The sequence below is a fragment of the Enhydra lutris genome, unplaced genomic scaffold, assembly GCF_002288905.1.
Source record: "Enhydra lutris kenyoni isolate GAN:26980312 unplaced genomic scaffold, ASM228890v2 scaffoldscaffold44, whole genome shotgun sequence".
NCBI lineage: Eukaryota > Metazoa > Chordata > Mammalia > Carnivora > Mustelidae > Enhydra > Enhydra lutris.
Window position 1 is genome coordinate 12,650,092 of NW_019154128.1, and position 22,167 is coordinate 12,672,258.

A 22,167-nucleotide genomic window follows, 5' to 3' on the forward strand; every position below is an offset into this window, starting at 1 on the left:
ACCTAGCCAATTTAAAATTATTCTCGGGTGCTGTCCATTAATATACCTAGATGGTACTACAGGTTTTTCTCAGTAGGAAATACAACTTAAGAAATCCTTGAGATGGTTAATACTTCTTTCCACATGAGCTGGACAAAAACTAAGCAGTCCATACCCACGGACAGTTTTGTTATGGTGAACTTTAACCTTGATCCCAATACTTTAAAAAATACACCTGAAGAGTTTATTTATTGGAACCCACTTGGTCTGAAAGTAGGACCATTTACCACATGGAGCACATGGAACCTTTTTTTTTTTTTAAGTTTCACCAAAGAACAGAAAAGCTTGTGCCTCTGTGGACTGAGGCACCGTGTATACTCTTTCTGAAACCTGGTTGTAAGATGAGTAGTGGCGGTGCTCTTTCCCACTAAGGTCTCTGTTTACTCCATTTATGCTGCCAGACTTCCCAGCTTTGAAGTGTCACACGCTGCTTTCTAGTTCTGTGGCTTGCACTTAAATAAACATTATCCTTGAACATAATCCTTAACCTGAGGACAGTAAATTAGGAACTCTCTTTAAGAGACATTATGAATTTATATCCTTATTGTTTTTCTTGAAGCTAGATTCTTTGCATTAATTGCAAGATACATGCACTCGAAACATAAGTTCTTTGGCTATGGTTTCTACGGGTTAGACGGTGCACTTTTTACACACACAGCCCCCACCTACCCTTTTTGAATAGTGCCCACCAGGGACATTGCTGTGCCAAGACCTCTGATTTTCTAAGGAATTTGTTCTTTCTACAATTACTCAGGAAAAGAAAGGCAATTTTCTTTTAACGTTCTGACTCTCAGCACCATTTCTTACACTCTGTCAGCCTGCTTACCAGAGTTCTTTAAAAGGTGTAAGAGGGACGTTAGTGGCAGGCTTGAAACTGGACCCTGCTGCTCTGAGAGAATAAATTTTGATTCCTTTCCTTTTTTCCTTAAAGTTAAGAATCCTAATCATAATAGCTGTGAGTCTCTCAAAGTGGATATGCCAGGAAAGGTTTTGTTCTGCACAATGGTTAGCCTGGGAGCTAAAGTTAGAAACAAATTGTAAATGCTTTAGTGCTGCTGAGCCAGTTTGTAGCCCTGGAATTATAACTGTCATCACTATGGCTGTCTGGGCAGCGTGGGGAGGGCTGGGGGTAAATGAGGAAAAACAGATGAGAGAGATTTCATGTTCTAGGAGAAGAGAGATCTGGAGATGTGGCCAGCTTCTGGAATTGGGATTTGATTTGCTCTTTTTCTTAACTGTAGCTAAAATAATCCTTTTTATTAAAAGAGGTTTCATGTAAATCCAGAGTCATGAAAAACCATTTTCCTATAATTTGTCCATATTTTATTGGTCATCAGTGTACAGTTCTGTTCACTTGTTATTTGAAATATATTTGTTTGTGCTGAAATAATATTTAAATGAGGCATTATGTATAATGGATGAAAGTAAACTTGATGTCCTTCTCATCTTGTTTGTAGCAAACTCAGAAATTTAATTAATGATACTTAATGTCTAGATAAAGAATAAAAATAACTCTTATTTCTTTAGCTCCCTCCTTGGGCCTGTGGATTCATAATGGATACAAATTCAGACCCAAAGAACTGCCCCTTCCAGCTTTGCTCTCCAATACGTCCCCCAAAATATTATACATACAAGTTTGCAGAGGGCAAACTGTTTGAGGAAACTGGGCATGAAGACCCAATCACGAAGACCAGTCGTGTTTTACGTCTGGAAGCCAAAAGCAAGGTACGTCTTCATAATCTCAACTCTGAGCCCCCATCTACTGCAGGCATGCTCTTTGTCAGGTGCTATGCAGTTGCTGCCGCTGGTATTGCATTAGCATGGTTTTGTAAAGTGGATCTCACATACCCCAAACGATTTTTAGAGGCTACCTGGAATTTTTTTTTTACTTGAATATTGATATATTTATTGTAACATGGATTAGAAAATGTGTAACTAGCACATCTCAAGCTCTTGAGTTATGTTGTTTATATTTGAATTTTTAAAGTTGACTTATATAGTAAAAGTTGGCAAAAATTGTGAAGGCGATAAGCAGTTGACTAGAGTGAGCTGGACTGATAGAGTCCTGCCTTCGTGGAGCTTAACTCTAGCAGGGAAGATGACCTATGTCAAAGAAGTAATTGCTAATGTACTGATGGCTGCAAAGAAAGCTGTACTGAGTGCAGTGGAAACAGGACACAGGGACCTTCCCTTCGGCTGGAGAGATCAGGCAAGGGTTCTCTGAGGAAGTGAGGTCTCAGGTACCTCTAAGATGATTTAGAATTAAGCTTGAGAGGTGCCTGGGTGGCTCAGTGGGTTAAGCAGCTGCCTTTGGCTCAGGTCTGGGATCAAGCCCTACATCGGACTCTGTGCTGAGCAGGGAGCCTGCTTCTCCCTCTTCCTCTGCCCTTCCTCTAGCTTGCACTCTCTCTCGCCCACTCTCTCCCTATCAAATAAGTAAATAAAATCTTAAAAAAAAAAAATCTACAAAGGGGGCAGGAGGAATCCATTTTATGTAGAGGCCCTATATTGAGGGAGAAATGGTGCATTCAGGAAGTGTAAAGGACATGGCGCCTGACTGGCTTAGTCCGAAGAGCCCGAGACTATTGATCCTTGGGGTCATGAGTTTGAGCCCCACATTAGGTGTCGAGCTTACTTAAATAAGATTTAAAGAAAGAAATATAAAGAAGGGCAATACAGCCAAAGTACAGTGTTAAAAGAGTGAGGACCAAGAGGAGAGTGAATAGTGGAAAAGAAAGTTTGTGCAAGTGAGGAATAAATTAATAAACTGTGGCCTTGGATTTAAGGACTTTTCAGACCTTAGCATATTAAACATTAGATAATTTCATATGTGCTGGCAATGAATTGTAACAAAGCCTTTTGTCCTTATCAATTTTTTAACTCATTGATTTTCTTTTAATAGCTTTATTTAAATATGTATTTTTCAATAATACAAAAGCAATACACACTTCTTAGAAGAAATCCAAAAATACAGAACATTTAAAGTTCTGATAACTACTATTCAGTCCCATTTGCTGTACCTCTTAGATATAATTGTTTACCATTTAATGTATTACCTTCCAGATTTTTGTGTTTGGTTTTTGTCAACAAAATATATATTTAGGCTTTTTTCTGCTTTAGAAATGTGGGATTAAACCAGTCTATCAAAATGTTGTAGTTATCATACCCCAAATAGAAAGAACAGTGAGCCTAGTTCTTGGGGAACTCAGGGATGCTTTATGAATTAGGGAAGAAGGGAGACAGGTGCCCAGTGGAACCTACTATGTTTTTGTTTTTGTTTTGTTTTGAGATTTATTTATTAATTTAGAGAGGGTACATGCCGGGAGGGGCAGAGGGAGAGAGAGAGAATCTCAGGCAAACTCCCAGCTGAGCAGGGAGCCCACAACAGGGCTCCGTCTTACAACCCTGAGATCATGACCTGAGCCAAAATCAAAAGTCAGATGCTTCACCGACTGAGCCGCCCAGGTGCCCTGCTGCTGTAACCCTCCACAGGCATTTCTGCGCTGCTGACGAACTCGGGTCCAGCCCGTCATGGGACTTGGTACCATCTTCACCTCTTCTTTTTCATAAGTCTTCAACCAGCAAGTTTTTCTCTGATTGTTTAAGTTGGGGAGATGAAAAGACAAAGATAATTTATAGAAATTAATCTACCTCATTTTATAAGAATGAATCTGAGAAGTGAAACTCCAGTTACACTGTCAGAACAAGTTGAGTGTGATAAGGAATGATGAAAGATAGCCTCCTTATTTGATAATATTCCAGTGACCCAAAGTTAAGGTTTTCACAATGAGAATGAAAAAAGTAGGGAGAGTGGCTTGGTTATATTATTTCCCTTTTATTATTATTATTTTATGTAAACTAGCACTATTTCACTAGTTTGTATAAGTAGACAGAACCAGCTTCTCTGCCCTTTTGAAAGGAAGATCAGAAATAGTTCAGATTATGTTAATTTTGTCCTGAGATGCCTAGTTTCAGTCAGTTTGCGATTAATGAATGTGAACTACACTGGGGAATAATTAACCTGCTCTAAAGTAATTTAGGTGTTAAAATTTATAAAACTTTCTTAAACCACTATTAAACATTTTAAAAAATAAAGGTAGGCTTTTTTTTTTTTTTTTTTTTTAAAGGTAGGCTTTTGAAGAGGATGAGGATAGATGTCAGTAGGGATCCGTAAGAAATTCTGGTTCTAATGGTTGAGAACTGCCTATAGAGGACAGAAAATTGAGCTTTTAAAACTTTAATCAGCATGTTTATAAATATTCAAAGATAAAAAATGTCAGTATCTTGCCATAGGTGTAGGAAAAATGCTGTGCTAGATGTTTAACCTTCATAGGTATATTTTGACTAATCTTGAAAGAAAAAAATTACAGTAATAATAGGTAGTAAAGAACTCCTTAAAATCACTTTACTGTCTTGAAAAAGCGGCATTTAATAAACTGTTTTCAACAGTCTTACTCCTTTTGTCTAGTTCCCATTACAGGTCAACAATAGAGCTGAAAATGGGGATAAACCATGATTTTTTTTTTAAAGACCATAACTCTATTGTTGTTGTTGTTGTTGTTATTTATTATTATTAAGTAATTTTTGTACCCAACATGGGACTCAAACTCCAAGCCTGAGATCAGGAGTCACATGTTCCACCAACTGAGCCAACCAGGCACCTCTCTGTTGCATTAAATGAAGTTTGTGTTCAACATCAATAAGCAATGCATAAAATAGGGATAAACAGTTTCAAAAGACTCTTTCTTACATGTATAGTAACTCTTCATTCCAGGATGGAAAATCCGTGCCAATGACCATTTTCCACAAAACTGATTCTGAGGATTTGCTGAAGAAACCCCTCCTAGTACATGTATATGGAGCTTATGGAATGGATTTAAAAATGAATTTCAGACCTGAAAGGCGGGTATTGGTGGACGATGGATGGATATTAGCATATTGCCATGTTCGGTGAGTCAACAACATTTTACCTGGCGTATGAGTGCTAGAACATTGTGCCAGATGTCCAGCATAACCGTGTATCAGGGAACAAAGTTTATTTTCTCATTTGTGTTATTGAATCTATGTATTCCTAAACATGTGCTGGTGGAAGTGGATTTAACAGACTAGTTGATAAAGCAAAGGGATAGATTTTTAGGATCTTGCACCAGATTTGTAGAATTGATGTACAAGTCTGTGTCCTATCTTAGTAATGTTATTTCCATTCTCTTGAGTTCAGGTTTTTCTTTTTTTTTCTTTTTTTTTTTTTTTAAGATTTTATTTATTTATTTGACAGAGATCACAAGTAGGCACAGAGGCAGGCAGAGCGAGAGGGAAGCAGGTTCCCTGTTGAGCAGAGAGCCTGACATGGGGCTCGATCCCAGGACCCTGAGATCATGACCCAAGCCAAAGGCAGAGGCCCAGGTGCCCCGGCTTTTCTAAAATAGTGTCTCAAACTAGATCCTTTTTCCACTCAAACTTCCATTTTACTTTAGGTATTTTTCAAGACACAAATATTCTGTTTCTGCTTAAAATCCTTCTCTACCTCCCCATCTCCAAAATATAATCCAAATTCCTCAGTATATTATTTACCATCCTTGTGATCTGGCTTACCTCCGTAGTGACAGTTACCATTACTACCCAGACGCGGTCTGCACTGCAGCCATACACATCCTCCATATCCAGCTTTGTTACATCCTTTCCGATGATAAATTCTTTCCCCTCTGTGCCTTTGCACCTGCTGTGTCTTGATGTTTTCCCTTTCTTTGCGCTTCTAGGAACTCCTATTCCTCCAAGCCTCGGTTTAGGTATCGTCTCCTTTAAGTATATACCCCTAGCCATCCCCCTGGAAGTTCCTTCTGCCACCTCGAGGATGGCCGTGGACACACGTGTGAAAGCAGCAGCCACATTGCTTGGCGGCTATTTCCTTTTCCCCCAAAATTATGACCTTCAGGGCAGAGATTTTTGCCTTTTTTTATATTTTCAAGGCTGGCATTTTAGCAGAACGCCTGGTAAACCATAGGGAGCACCCAAAACTTATTTGTAGCGGGGCCTCTGGCTGGCTTAGTTGGAGCGTGCAGTCTTGATCTTGGGGCCATAAGCTGAAGCCCAGCATTGGGTATAGAGCTTGCTTTACGTGAAGGAAAAAAAAATGACAATGACTCTTAATTTTTTAAAAAACATTTGGTAAATCCATTTTTGATTATCTATATCAGGGATTGGCAAACCTTTTCACTAAAAAAACTAGTAGACATTTAAGGCTTTGTAGGCCACATGTGGTCTCTATTATATATTCCTGGTTGGTTGGTTGTTCTCCCAACCTTTAAAAATGTAAATTCCATTCTTAGCTCTGAAGCCATTTCGAAACAAAACAAAAACAACAATAAAACAGATCTCTGAGGGGCACCTGGGTGGCTCAGTGGGTTAAAGCCTCTGCCTTTGGCTCGGGTTGTGATCCCCGGGGTCCTGGGATCGAGCCCCACATGGGGCTCTCTGTTCAGCAGGGAGCCTCCCTTCCTTCCTCTCTCTCTGCCTGCCTCTCTGCCTACTTGTGATCTCTGTCTGTCAAATAAATAAAATCTTTAAAAAAAAAAAAAAAAAAACAGATCTCTGAGTAAATATTGCCAGCAGCTACAGTTTGCTGACCCTGACCTATATCATTAATATTTTACCCCACTAAAAGATTTTTTTGCCCTTTAATTTCAGAGGTGGTGGTGAGTTAGGCCTCCAGTGGCACGCTGATGGCCGTCTAACTAAAAAACTCAATGGCCTTGCTGACTTAGAGGCTTGCATTAAGACGCTTCATGGCCAAGGCTTTTCTCAGCCAAGTCTAACAACCCTGACTGCTTTCAGTGCTGGAGGGGTGCTTGTGGGAGCATTGTGTAATTCTAATCCAGAGCTGCTGAGAGCTGTGACTTTGGAGGTGAGTATACTCTGTTCTCTGCTATTTACAGAGCGGGGAGGCATGAAGCCATTGGCTACTTTACGAAAAATATTTGTTACAATTTTACCATAGCACAGGAGTAATAACAGAGCTTTTAAATTTTAAACACAGAATTATAGCTCTGAGAGAACTTCTAAATTTCCTTTAACTACTTTGTCCTTTCTTCTTCCCTGATGGTGTTCTTTATTAATTTTTGAGAATTCCACTGAAGGATATTAATGGCTTTTCTCATTTTATTTCTCATTTTTTAAAAACATTTAGAATTGGTGGAGGAGTAAGCACTTATGACTCAGGGAGTCATAAGTTCCAGGGAGTCAGGCAGAGCGCACTGTGACTGGAGTCCACGAAATCCTTTGACAATCATTGCCCATCAACATTTCGGTCCTAGTTGTAGCGGCTTTCCTTTTTTAGATACTCCATTCTTAAAGATCTTTATAAGGGATAGTTTTTCTGTACTGTAATTGAAACATCTTGCTTTGATCTTAAAAATCTCTACAGGTGACCCTCGAACAACATGGAGGCTAGGGACACCGACACCCACACGCAGTGACCCCACCCCCACACGCAGTCAAAAATCCATGTTTAACTTTGGACCCCCCGAAAACTCAGCAGCCTTCTCCTGACCAAAAGCCTTACCAATAACATGAACAGTGAATTTTAACACATATTTTATATATTCTATATATTATATACTATGTTCTTAAAATAAGCCAGCGAAAAGAAAATATTAAGATAATCATAAGGAAAATACATTTGTTTATACAGTACTGTATGTATATCTATTGGAAAAAATCCAGGTGTAAGTGGACTTTCAAATTTCAAACCTGTGTCCTTCAGGGGTCAACTGTATAGTCTTTTCCTGGTGTCCAAAATTATGAAATTATGTTATAGCCACTCATTTCACCTTCATCATTCTGCTCCTGGTCAGATATGCTAGAAAATAATGACTGGGAGGGGGAGAGTAAATTATTTTCGGGTTTCTTTTATTTTGAGGATGAGGGGTATACACTGTAGGCTTCTATTAAGTAAATAAGTGTTAAGTAATCCTGATCTATAAATCTATTTTTTTAAGTAGAAATACTAAGTATAGAGGGAAGAAAACCTATATACAAGATAATAGTTACAATATAAAAAAATACAACTAATCTGTGACCTTTAGAAATTAGAAAGGAAATAATCAGAAATGTATATATAAGAATATTTACCCCACGTTGCTTATAATAGTGAGAAAGTGGAATCAACCTAGATATCCAACGATAGAGGATGCATAGTGTTAATTAGAAGCACCAAATACTAGCTGTCATGAATTTAGTCAGAAAAGGGGCTTATTAAAAGATACTGAGTAAGGGCAGGTATAAAACCAGCCTTATAGAGGTTACACAGCCAGAAACTGGTTCCAAAATATACCATAAAACTGGCCCAGGGAAGCCATCACTGCCATCCCTGCTGGGCACAAGTCACCTCATACTGCCACTGCTGCTTCTAAAAACTCAATATAGATGTGGCACTTTTTACCACAAGAAATTCTCCGTGGTCCCTACTTTGGGCCACAAACTTCCCATCCAAAGTTTGGAGCATATTATGTCCAATTGGGTAGACCCAAGTCATGTGGCTACTCTGTGTGCTGGGAAAACTGAGAAATTAAGCCCCTCCCTAGTGAGAGGCAAGCTCTGCCTCATTAAGGTTAGGAATAGTTTAAATGCAGAAAAACAGTCCAGATGCTAGGCAGCCAGAAAGAATTGCATTTGCCCACTAGGTTAATGTTAATGCAAGAGAAAAGGTAGAAAGCATGTTAACAGAAGACTACAAGGTAAGTGAAAAAAGCAGCTGCCATTTTATTAAATGTTTTAACACTGGTTATAAATAAATATCCCAGATTTTCTTCAATTAACATTTATTGCCTTTTTTTTTTTTTAAGATTTTATTTATTTATTTGACAGAGAGAGAGATCACAGATAGGCAGAGAGGCAGGCAGAGAGAGAGGGGGAAGCAGGCTCCCTGCTGAACAGAGAGCCCGATGTGGGGCTCGATCCCAGGACCCTGAGATCATGACCCGAGCTGAAGGCAGAGGCTTTAACCCACTGAGCCACCCAGGCGCCCCTATTGCCTTTTTTTAAATATAAAATGTCCAGCTGGTTTACTCATGTTGAGGTTTTTCATTTTTAATTGTGAGAAAATAAGAAAATTTAACATCTTAACCATTTTTAACTGTATAGTTCAGTAGTACAGTAGTGTTAAAATATGTTCACATTGTTGTGCAGCCAAGCTCCAGAACTCTCTTCATCTTGCAAAACTAAAATTCTGCACTCCCTTCCCCTACCCCTCAGAACCACCATTCTACTTTCTGTCTCTATAAATTAAACTATCTGTACCTCCTATAATGGAATCATTATTTGTCTTTTTGTAACTGGTTTATTTCACTTAGTTAATGTTCCACAAGGTCCATGCATTATTGTAGCATATGTCAGAATTTCCTTCCTTCCTAAGGCTGAATAATATTCCTTGTATCATTGTATGTACTTCGCCTATCCTTTCATCCATCAGTGGACACCAGGTTGCTGGCACCCTTTGGCGGCTGTTCATAATTCTGCTGTGAACATGGGTATACTCTTCAAGATCCTGCTTTTAATTCTTTGGGATATAGACCTAGGAATAGAATTGCTGGGTTAGGGGCGCCTGGGTGGCTCAGTGGGTTAAAGCCTCTGCCTTCGGCTCAGGTCATGATCTCAGGGTCCTGGGATCGAGCCCCGCATCGGGCTCTCTGCTCCGCGGGGAGCCTGCTTCCCCCTCTCTCTCTGCCTGCCTCTCTGCCTACTTGTGATTTCTCTCTGTCAAATAAATAAAATCTTAAAAAAAAAAAAAAATTGCTGGGTTATATGGTAATTCTAAGTTTAGTTTTTTGAGAAGCTAGTATACCATCTGCACCATTTTACATTCCCACCAACAGTGCACAAGGGTTCCAATTTCTCCACATCCTTGCCAACACTTTTTTTTTTTAATGGTACCCATCCTAATGGATATAAGGTGGTAGCATTTGTTACTTTTATATAAAATATATGTATAAATAAAGGCATCAAACTAAAAATTGTGAAATTAGAAAAGAAATTCTTCATATACACACACATGTTTTTATGTGTGTATATATATAAACATGATACATAAAGTTAGCACTTTCAGAGTCTGAAAACCACATAAAGGCCTGTTATAAATCACGGGCCCTAGGTAAGGACTGAGTAGTTCGTCCACCCCCTGGAAATCCACATGGCTTCTTGACCTTTGTTCTCTCATGTCTGCATATATATTCATAAAGGTTGTTAAAATGAATTTCAGAAAAATATTATATTTTAAGTATCCTAACAAAGTTTGAATTTCTTTGGCTTTTTTTTTTTTTTTTTTTTTTTTAGGCACCTTTCTTGGATGTTCTCAACACCATGATGGACACCACACTTCCTCTGACATTAGAAGAATTAGAAGAATGGGGGAATCCTTCATCTGATGAAAAACACAAGAACTACATAAAACGTTACTGTCCCTATCAAAATATTAAACCACAGGTAGTGAAAGACAGTTCTGATACACTATCCTAAAGTGATAGAAAAGATAATCAAAAAGATACTTGCCCATGCCGAGGCAGGAATTTCCTGGAATTTAGGTTGTTTCTGCTTATAAAATCCAAATACCTTTCAGCTCCCATCTCTGCTCATAGTCCACGTTTGTTTCAATTTAATAGCTCAGGAGAACAGGTAAGTTATGGTCATGGCCTCGCTAGCCAAGGAAAGGCTATTCCAAGTAGCAGGTGGTCTAGTATTATAATACCATAGATCTCTCTCTCAAATGAGAAGAAAATAATCTAGCACCTATATCAAAAAATTGGAGGTAGTTCTTTTTCATAATCTATAAGGTAGAAAGGGACCATAGGGAATAATGTAAAATTTGCATTTCTTTTCTTTCAGCATTATCCTTCCATTCACATCACGGCTTATGAAAACGATGAGCGTGTACCTCTGAAAGGAATTATAAACTATACTGAGAAACTCAAGGAAGCCATCACGGAGCATGCTAAGGATGCTGGTGAAGGTAGGAGACCACCTGTAGGCAGGGAACCTAGCTAAATGGACTACTGCCGTCCACATACTACTCAGTAATACACTTAATGCTATAGACTAAATCATCTGCCCATGATTTTGGACAAAAAACTGATTTTTCTACGTTGACTACTCAGTTGAAGCATATATAACTATACCTGCCTTGCCTCTTTTTGGAAGGAAATACTAAAATAAGGCAAGGCACAAAGAAAAATTTAAACACCCAGTACAACTTAGAGATGACTGTCATAAAACACTCATTCATTTAATAATAATTGACTTGTTATTTTTGGAAACTTCTGAAAAAGAAATTCTAAAGCTTTTGCTTTGGAGCTTCGGTGCCCAAACTAGCTGATTTTCTCTAGGTCTTTCTATTTCATTGGATAAGAGCTCTTACCTTTCTTCCTTAGCAAGACCTTTTGGACTCAGGGAGGGAGGGGCCCACACACAAGTCTTTAGTCACATGGTTTTCATCTTCATGCCTCATACTCACCCACTGCAATAGCAGCTGTTTCCAGATCACAAAACTGATTCCACAGGGCCAGTCTGGCTTCCTCTTGCATCACAACCTTCTCCATGTGACCCTACGAGTATCTTCCATCCAGTGTCCTCAGCCACTGGTCGTCCTCTGTTTCCTCTCTTTCAGAAATCTGTCTTCTGCTTGCCCCTTCCCATCTCTTTCTTGGCGATGATAATTTATGCCTTTTTCCTTCACTATGATTTTAACAGCATATGTGGGAGAAGAGGGGGAGAAATGAGTCTCAAAGAACCTAATTGTTTCATATGTTAACTCTTTCAGGCTATCAGGCCCCCAATGTTGTGTTAGATATTCAGCCTGGAGGCAATCATGTGATTGAGGACTCTCACAAAAAGGTATGTTGTCAAGCTCTTCTCGGTTGCCAGGTAGTCAGCACTCCAGTGGCTGCAGCGGGGCTTATGACCGCTGCTTCCTAGCGGTCTGATCTGTGGCTGAGGCCCAAGGAGGGGGAAGAGGAACCCTGACAGTCAAGAGAAAGGGTTTCCTCGTAACACTTGTGAGCTCTGTTAAAGTAATGGGAGCACCTTCTGCCTCTGTCCCAAATAATAAAAATACCCTTGCCACAAACTGTTGACTTAAGTGTTAGGTGAAGATGGATAGACAAAGAGATTTAGCATTGGAGTTTTACCACAAAGGCCCTCTAATTTTTTAAATGTGTTTCTTTTAGATCACAGCCCAAATTAAATTCTTGTATGAGGAACTTGGACTTGACAGCACCAGTGTTTTTGAGAATCTTAAGAAGTATCTAAAATTCTGAAATGCTGCATTCCAGGGGAATTGGAAACACACTGAAATATTTCATAGTCTTATTTCCAATTGGGTAAGCAAAAGTGAGATTTTTTTTTTTAAGTTCGTAAGTAATTTTTTTAAAATTTGCTTCTGCATCCAAATTTTGTCTGGTGTACATCTCACTTGCTTACACTGTTCTCTCCATTGATGCACATGCCCCTTAGCCTAAGAAAGTAGTTTTCAAACCATGCTCCTCAGAAGGACATGGACGTGGGGGTGAAGGAAGGATTGGTGACAGCACAACTCTTCCCCACCCCTTCAGAACCGCTTTGTTTTTGTCTGTTCTAACGTTTTCTTTGAAAAGTTTACAAATCAAGGTCCTGCCTCTTTGCTAGTAAACGTATTTAGACAGTTCCGCAGTAAGTCATCCTCCAATTTCTATGCCTGTATTTTATGAAAAAAGATAACATTTTTCACATTAGAATTCACCAGATCTTTCTAATAATCTGGAGTCCTAAGGTGTTCTGATCATCTCTTATACTGATGCTATGTCAGTAAAGTTACAAGTTCTACAAGCGATAATTTTATTATTTTTAAAAAACATTTGGGAACCTTTTCTAAAGCCATTACATTCAAGTTGTATTCACCCAGCAGCGTGCTGTGCATGAAGTTACTGCAGCTGCTTGTAATAGAACAGGATATGCCAGTGTCTTCATCTCTTTCATAAAGGTGCCTAACACAAGCTGTGCAGTATGTTTAACACACTGGAGTAGCATGCCCGGTTGGAGACAAAACATCTGTCTCTGAAAGCTGTTTGGTGATGAAGGAGATTTTTCGTGTTGTATTCAAGGATGAGGCCTTCTCCTTTGTCCAGTAAAATGCCATACGTATCAACTTCACTGCCCTTGTAGGTCAAATTGGTACTTAACCTTATCCTCACTCTCGTGGGAATATTAGAAATCATTTCCTTTAGATTGACTGTTGTTGAGTCTCCAAAATTCAGAACCATGAGAAAGACTCTGTCGATGCCATCCAGCTCTCTTGTGTACACAACAGAGTTGCTGTCATTCCTCAGATAGCAAAACCAGCCCCTGCTGAGGAGCAGCTCATTGGCATGAAGCAGACTTAAGTCTTGATATAACTTCAGTGCTGATCTCGATTTAGTCTTTTGGACCTATTTAAAAAAAAATTTTTTTTTAACATAAATGTTTGATTCTAAGAGTTGTTTAGGTTTTTTAGTGTATTTCTAGTATCAACCAGAACTTATTTCCCAAAAAAATTTGCCTCAGTTTTGCCCCTTAAAATGACTACCAAATTTTAAGTAATGATAGGTAATAAGAGTAGTTTAATTACTGACAGATTGCAAATGCAGGGAGTCATTGTTTGCTCCGTGCCCTGCTACATCTTGGCCAGAGATGATGAGGGACCAAATCTGACTCCACTTTAGGAATTTCAAAGCGAATGTCCATGTCTAAGTCATCTGGTGTTTAACGTGCCTAAATACAGTCCCTTTATGCTACACTGTAACTGGCAGAAAAGCAGGCACTGTGGCCTCGGACTCTGAGGGCCTGTCTGTTCACTTTTGTAGAAATGTGGGTTGGTTGCTTTAGCTTTAGCAGACCTGTGTTCCTTGCATAGCTGATGGTAAAAGGTGCAAAGCAAAATGCTGCCTAAAGGGAAAATTAAAAATCATACTTCTTAACGTCTGTCCATTAAGGAAGATTAGGCTTTATTTCACAGCTATATAAAACATAAACAATTTAATGTTGTGTTTTCCTTTAACATTTCAGGCATCTTCTGTTATGTTAAAATGTCATCTTAATAATAACAGGAAAATATTATATTGGATGGATATACCATACTTAACAATCTCTCTCATTTCAACATTCAGCTTTCTAATATTTTCTCATATTTTTAGTGCCTCCCCCATATTTGGGTTATTTATTTAGGATAGAAAGATAATTACTGTGTCAAAGAATATGAACACTTGATGCATAATACCAAATTAGTCTTCATAAGAGCTGTTGCCAAATCAGTGGTAGTGTTCATTTCCTTGGACTCTGTTAACTGCGGTGGTGGCTGTTGTTGCTGTTATCATTGCTGTTTGGGGGCAGGTGCCTAATGTGTGGTCTTCGGTGAACATCTGCTGAATGTTTGAAAAAATGTTTATTCTCTGTTATCAGGTACAAAGGTATTTATGGTACATGTATATGGTATATGTATATGACTTGTCAAACTATTAACATTTTCTATAGCCTTAGATAATGCATGGAAAAGCATAGTTCAGTGCCACTCACGAAGAAGTGCCCAGTAAGTGTTAACTATTGTTTGTGTCTACTTCCTAAAAGTATGTTGACGTGTCCCTGTAATTGTGGATTTGTCAGTTTCTCTTGGCATTTCTTATAGTACTTGTTTTATAAATTTTGGAGCTATTGTTAGATGCATAGATTCATGATTTGTAGTGGAATGTTCTTTTATCAATTTTTGAAAATTGCAGTTGTGTCATAATGCTTTTCATATTGAATTCTATTTTGTCTGCTATTAAATATTTCCACACCTGCTTTTTGTAACTTTTTTTTCTAATAGGAATGCATGCAATATAAAATCTGTTTATAAGAGGAATATATAAAATAAGGTTTTTCTTAACACTGTCCCCTAGCTTTTCACTTCCTCTCTCAGAAATAGACATAAAATGTATCATAATACATTTTATGCCTCTGCAAACATATGTAGGTACACTTTTTCATTATACAAATAGTGGGATGATACCATTATGGACACTATTTCTTATTTAATACATGTTAATATGTGTTAGAGATGGTCTCATATCAGTGCATTCTTTTTAAAAGCTATATACTAGTCCATTGTATAAATTACATAAATTAACTATAACTGATTCAACTGACTCTTTTTCCAGAGTCATCATTTTCCACATACACAGGTATTCCCAGAATGAAATTACTAGGGCAAAGGTTATATGCATTTTTTTGTTTGTTTGATAGCTATAGCCACCACAGCTATTTTAATTTTTTAATTGTTTTAGCTATGTCTTTTATGTCAGATTTTGAATCAGCCCCCCCCCTTTTTAAATTAGATTTTATTTATTTGACAGCGAGCAAGAGAGGGGACACAGGCAGGGGGAGTGAGAGAGGGAGAAGCAGGCTTCCTGTTGAGCAGGGAGCCCAATGCGGGGCTCCATCCCAGAACCCTGGGATCATGATCTGAGCCACCCAAGCACCCCATGTCTCAGCCCTTTTTTATCTTTCATTTATAATTGCACTATTGTTTTCATCCTTTTTAGCATCAAGTTGATCTGATGTAATACTTTTCCTTCTAATGTTCTTTGAAAATTGCCTGGGCAGCTTAGTCGGTTAAGTGGCTGCCTTTGGCTCAGGTTATGATCCCACGGTCCTGAGATCAGGGGGGAGCCTGCTTCTCCCCTGCCTGCCACTCCCGCTGCTTATGCTTGCTCTCTCCCTCTCTGCCTGTGTCAAATAAATTTTTAAAAATCTTTAAAAAAGAGAAGGAAAATTGCACCCTTAAAATCGTAATAACCATTTTAAAATATACTTAACATTTGGAGCAATGCTTGCTGTCCAACGGAACTGCCTGAAGTGCTACAGAAGTGTTCTGTATTTGCTCTGTGTAATGTAGCCACTAGAAGTGGTGCTAGTGTGTCACGGGAAGTGAATTTTACATTCTGTTTAATAGTCTTAGTGGTGAATGGCCACTAAGCTCAAATCTAGAGTGAGTTACTCTGCTTCCATGCCCTGAAAAGACTGCCTGCTTGCTTACACGTTCTCTCTCTCTCTCCTGCCATTTTCCATACAGAAGTCAATCTCGTAAGATTTTTGTTCCAGAATACCTTCTTTTACATTGTGTATCAAAAAATATCCTTAAGTTCTTTTCCTTACTGTATTTTCTACGTCATGTCTTTTTTTTTATTTTTAAGTAATCTCTACACCCAGTGTGGGGCTTGAACTTAAAACCTTTAAATCAAGAGTCAAATGCCCTAATGACTGAGCCAGCCAGCACCCCACATCATGTCTTTCTTTTAGATTCATTTTTTGTTTAGAGTAGCTATATATGGAAAAAATTGGGGTCCTTGCTTTTCTAGGTCTATATTCTTGAATGCCTATTGGAATGGATTTAGGATTATAGGTTTAGAATCAAGTTTCCGATCACAGCTTTAAAGATTAAAGTTCTAATGTGTTCTAGGATCCACTTGACAAGCCAGTGCAACTCTCAGTCCTTTGCTTGGGCAATCTGTTTTGGCTTCTGCCTTTATTCTTACCATTCTAGAAAAGATAAATATCTGGGTTTTCTTTATTTCTTGGATTGCATGTTTCCTTCTAGTTTCTCTTCTAGAAGTATCAACATTTTTCTCTTTACACTATTATTTGCCTTTTTACAGTGCATTCTGGGGGGAGTCTCTGGATCAGTCTTCCTGCACACTAATTAGGGTTTCTTTTTCAGTGTTTCACAATGTTCTACATTTCTAAGATACCTAATCGTTCTTTTTTTAGTCAATGAGAGTGAAGCAGGCTTCCCACTGAGCAAGGAGCCCGTTGCAGGACTAGATCCCAGGACCCTGGATCATGACCCAAGCCAAAGGCAGACACTCAACCAACTGAGCCACCCCTAATCAAAGAATCAAGAGACTCCATAAAGCAGTATGCCAATAATTAAGTCTTATGTTTGCTCTATCTCCTCTACTTTCTACAGTGTTAACAGTGGTGTCTCTCATCTCAATTTTTCTCAACTGTTGGTGATCATTTCCTTTTGCATTACGATACTCCTTGTCTTCAGTTGCCTACCTCTAGTAATTATGGGAAGTTTAATTTTACTTTCTTTTAGAAATTACTTAAACTCTTTCCTATCTCTAGGGCTTTTATGGATGTATTTTAAATAGCCTTGCCTAACTTTTGGTAACTTTCTTACAATTCAGCATCCCTCCAAATATTACTCATAATCATTTGAAAGTCTTGGTGAATGTTAGAGGAAAAAACTCTTTTTTTTTTTTTTTTAAAGATTTTATTTATTTATTTGACAGACAGAGATCACAAGTAGGCAGAGAGGCAGGCAGAGAGAGAGGAAGGGAAGCAGGCTCCCTGCTGAGCAGAGAGCCTGATGCGGGACTCGATCCCAGGACCCTGAGATCATGACCTGAGCCGAAGGCAGCGGCTTAACCCACTGAGCCACCCAGGCGCCCTAGAGGAAAAAACTCTTAATTTGCATTTTGTACGTCTTCTACTATACATTTTACACATAACAAAAATCAAGAGATGTATTAAATCCAAAGCACAAATGTTAAAATGCATATTTTTGTTTTCAAGGACCTATGAATATATAAAACAAAAACTAATACTATCCCAAAACTATCTGTGGAGAGCAGGGAGTTGTAGGCATAGGAGGGTTTGCATGAAGCTCGAAACAGAATAACCTGGGAAGACTACACTGACTGTGGCAGGCATTGAGTAATGTACAGAATTGTCGAATCACTACATTGTACACCTGAAGCTAATATAATGTTGTGTGTCAACTATACTTTGGTAATTTAAAATTACCAAATAGTAAATTAGGATAAGGGGAAATTTTTGCCTCTCATGGAGTGCCAATAATTTCTCCTGAGTTTTTTCCAGTGACCCGTTTTCACTGGTACATGATTCCACCTGGAGCCATCTCATTTTTGTTCTGGTCTAAGGAAATGTATTGAACAAACAAATTTCCTAAACAGGAATGCACAGATTCCAGCAATTTCAGCAGATTTTGGTAAACTTGATCACCTGAGAACAGAAAATAGTATAGGCAAAAGAGCAAAAGCCAAAGGGTGTGCTTTTCTAGAACAGCGACTGTTCGGAATTACTCATGTCTTGGTTTCTCCAGGTAAAGAGTCTTAATGGATCTCCTCCTCTCCTTCCTTTTGAGGGCAGGAAAGGAAGACAGATAGCTGGGCTTGTTGAAAGACCTCCATAAAATTTCCTTAAGAGCCAAGAGATCTTAGGGGATGCCTGAGTGGCTCAGTGGGTTAAGCATCTGCCTTCAGCTCAGGTCATGATCCCAGGGTCCTAGGATCAAGCCCTGTGTTAGGCTCCATGCTCAGTAGGGGGTCTGCTTCCCCCCCACCCACCCCATGCTCTCTTACTCTGAAATAAATAAAATCTTTAAGAGCCTTGAGCTCCTTTTTTTTTTTTAAGTAATTCCAGTGAACAATTATGTATATATTCAATACAGTACTTAACATGGTTCACTTCTGTACCAGTTTGTATTTTCACAAAAACATGACTTAACTATAAGGGCAGTCTATGTGATTGACTTAAAGATACATCAGTTAAGGTTTTAGGTACCCTCATGGTGAGTATATGTTGGCAGCATAGAAACTCATATCCTGTTTCTGGAATCAGTATAACATTTTCAGTGATACTTACATCAACATTCACAGTATGGTAATCTGAATTGGTGGGTAACCAGGTGTGACTGGCTTCAGAAAAACCAGCATTTGAGCTATTGTCCCACTGCATTGGTGACTTTGAGAGGAGAGTATTCTGTGTCAAAAGAAAACAGTGCTCTAGTTAGTCAAAGAAATGTCATTTGGGCATGATCTACTTCATAATTATTTAATTTCCTGTATTTCTTTTTAATACTTGTATTCATTAGCATTCATAATGAAAAGACTTCAATATTCAGTACGTAAGCCAGCTTCACACTTTTAACTGGATAATAGTGACATCTTGAGTTTCAATAAACTATAGTAACTGGACTTCGATACATGCTTGGAATCTTTTACTGCTTTTCCCTAAGAATGAGCAATGTAGGATTTCAAGATGTATCATTACCAGTTCATTCCATGGTACAGTGATGGCGAGTTCAAGTATGCAGCATGTACAAGTAAGCCTAAGTGCTGTCCTCTTTTATCCAGCCTGGTTATTGCACATGAAGGCACACACACAAATTTAGGAAAATTGGATCTCCTACATTGAAAGCTAACCATACAAATTATTACAGGTTCACCCAACAACACAATTTTGATATCCATAGTCTCAAACAAAAAATAATAAAAACCAGTCAAGTCTGAAGCTGTGCATTTACATTTGTCAAGATGAAAGGAAGAATCTTTGTGCTGTGTTCAGATGAAGTCTAGCACTACAGACAAGCACTATAATTAATGTTCCAAACTCAAAACACGGGTTCTCAAATTCTAGTGTGCCTAAGAATCAGCTGGAAAACATCTTTAAAATGTAGATTCCTGGGCACTACAATTCAGTTGTGTGGCTTAGGAAACACAAGCAAGTGAGCTATATGATAGTAAGAAAGGAAAGCAGAAATATAATTTTCAGCAGTAGAATAGGAATAGTAGATTCTCTAGTTTCACATAGTTAGATAATGTTAACTTACAATATCATAGCTTTCGTTGAGATTTGTGACTAAAATATTTCTCATTCCTATTTCTTCCCCATAGTAAGTTATGGGAGTTCCAGGGAGTGTGAAAATAAGCATGTTCATGATGTTGACATATTCTTCCCCAAAACGAGAAGTCAGCCGGGTGTTGTCCGGTCCACCAATCTGAAAGGCAGATACTTTAAGAACACAGCTCAGTATACAGTTTTCTCTATTTCTACAGATTTACTCTATTCTACAAAAAGTTCATTAGACAGTAAAACCAAGTTTGCTGTGGGTACACCTTAGTATCAGCAGACTTGGATTTGAGTCCCAACACTGGTACTTACTGTTTAACTGACCAGTTTACTGTCTTGGCCATTATGATTAACAAGATAGTGGTAACAAGTTACTTCACAGAGTTATTGCAAATACAAAATTTAGGAGGGTGCATGTTAGTATTTTCACACATTTGTATAAGAGAATAAGGACAAGGAAGGAAACGAAAATGTTTCTCCCATGACACAAGAAGGAGGGAAGAGGTGGAAAGCACAGAAGCAGGAGAGATTTCTGAGGTGTGTGTGTGTCTTTTGAAATACTCAAAAACAGGGGCACCTGGGTGGCTCAGTGGGTTAAAGCCTCTGCCTTCGGCTCAGGTCATGATCCCAGGGTCCTGGGATCGAGCCCCGCATCGGGCTCTCTGCTCAGCAGGGAGCCTGCTTCCCTTCCTCTCTCTCTCTGCCTGCCTCTCTGCCTGCTTGTGATCTCTGTCTGCCAAATAAATAAAATCTTTAAAAAAAAAAAAAAAAAAAAGAAATACTCAAAAACAGGGGCGCCTGGGTGGCTCAGTGGGTTAAGCTGCTGCCTTTCGGCTCAGGTCATAATCTCAGAGTCCTGGGATCGAGCCCCGCATCAGGCTCTCTGTTCAGCAGGGAGCCTGCTTCCTCCTCTCTCTCTGCCTGCTTGTGATCTCTCTCTGTCAAATAAATAAAATCTTAAAAAAAAAATACTCAAAAACAAATTTTAAAGATAAATCAACTTCTGTAGAGAAAAGTACATAGTCCAAGAGGAAATTTTCTGAAGTGCTTTCTACTTTAAAATGTGGTATTTCTGTTAAATGCTCTAATTTCATATTATCTAGTCCTTACAACATCATAGCTTTTGTTAAGATATACCACAACTCAATCTCAATAGCATGGCATTTTACTATTTATTATTATAAAGTACTTACGGGGCACCTGGCTGGCCCACTCAGAAGAGCATGCAACTCTTGGTCTTGGGGTCATGAGTTTGAGCCGCATGTTGGATATAAAAATTACTTAAATAAATTTAAAAAATATATATTTTCATGCCTGCATTACTTCTGATTGCCTTCCTCCATTTTCAGGTATTATCTCCATTTTACAAATGATGAAACAAGCTCTCTGAGAAACTCCATCACTTACTCAAGGCAGGGTATGATGCAAAACCAGCCTTTGAGAATAAGAACTTGGATGGAGGTTGCCTTTTTTTTTTTTTTTGTTAGATGTACTGAAACTGTCTTTACAGTTATCTTTTTATAGACGGTTATAAGCTACTTTTCTATTTTTATGGCCAGAAAAGTCAAATTTTGCCTCTGTTTATTTTATTGAGAGCCTTTGATAAGAAACTATGGATTCTCAAGAACTGTGGAAACTAGCTAAAGGCTTTCAACAATCCAAGAAGCATTTATTCAAGGAAAACATCAAGCTTTGTGTCATTTTAACAGGCCTTGAACTCATCCCCCTCAGATCCTTGATAGCTTTGAAAACCTCAGTCTTAGAACTACCGTAGCTATGAAACAGGAGCCACTGGAGGGGCAGAATAAGTTTAGAATTCACCAAAAGCTCCATTTAGAGAATTGTCACTATTTGACCTTTCTAGTACTCACTTTTAGTTGGATTCTTCTTACTCATCAGAGAAATCCCCTATCCCCAAGGTATTTGGCAGAAACAATCAGCAATTGTTTAGCATCACACCTGCCTGAGGTGGTGGTACCAACTGGGGCTCAACAGAGACTGACCAAAAACCTTAAAAGCTGGGGAAGAGGTGACCATACTGGCCTTCAAGAAAGTCTGACTGACACACCACACACACACACACACACACACCCATTCATTCTTACAGCAAAGGCTGGAAGAATGAATGGTTCAGGGCGGTTCAGGAATCTCTTCCAATCATTAACTGACAATAAACAAACTCACCAAGTGGCCATAGCCAACAAAGAACACAGATTTTACAAAATTAAATAGCAGCAACAAACACTGGGGAGGAAGAGAGGATGGAATTTCCTACATTACTACATTATTTAAAATATCCAGTTTTCAGCAACAAAAAGGAACACAGAAGGCATACAGAGCAACAGAAAACAAAGCCGTCAGTAGAAGGTGTGGCTGAGGAAACCCAGACATTGGACTAGTGGACAAAGATTTTTTTTTTTTAAGATTTTATTTATTTGA

At 38.6% G+C, this 22,167-nt stretch overlaps 2 protein-coding genes across 4 annotated transcripts in view; one reads left to right on the forward strand and one right to left on the reverse strand.

Moving 5' to 3' along the window:
* LOC111155868 (prolyl endopeptidase-like) overlaps window positions 1-14,874 on the forward strand; it is a 52,071-nt gene extending 37,197 nt beyond the window's left edge. For all 3 annotated transcript variants that reach the window (XM_022516308.1, XM_022516309.1, XM_022516310.1), the window contains exons 9-15: window positions 1,567-1,764; window positions 4,814-4,989; window positions 6,724-6,940; window positions 10,366-10,515; window positions 10,915-11,038; window positions 11,846-11,919; window positions 12,252-14,874. In XM_022516308.1, the coding sequence (XP_022372016.1) occupies window positions 1,567-1,764; window positions 4,814-4,989; window positions 6,724-6,940; window positions 10,366-10,515; window positions 10,915-11,038; window positions 11,846-11,919; window positions 12,252-12,341 (1,029 nt within the window). In that variant the 3' untranslated portion in view covers window positions 12,342-14,874. The remainder of the gene's footprint in view (window positions 1-1,566; window positions 1,765-4,813; window positions 4,990-6,723; window positions 6,941-10,365; window positions 10,516-10,914; window positions 11,039-11,845; window positions 11,920-12,251) is intronic.
* The window catches only part of LOC111155869 (solute carrier family 3 member 1), a 41,958-nt gene continuing 32,667 nt past the window's right edge, over window positions 12,877-22,167 (reverse strand). The window contains exons 9-11 of the mRNA XM_022516311.1: window positions 19,709-19,876; window positions 18,742-18,858; window positions 12,877-13,487 (exon numbers count right to left, since the gene is read on the reverse strand). Coding sequence (XP_022372019.1) covers window positions 13,047-13,487; window positions 18,742-18,858; window positions 19,709-19,876 — 726 coding nt within the window. The 3' untranslated portion in view covers window positions 12,877-13,046. The remainder of the gene's footprint in view (window positions 13,488-18,741; window positions 18,859-19,708; window positions 19,877-22,167) is intronic.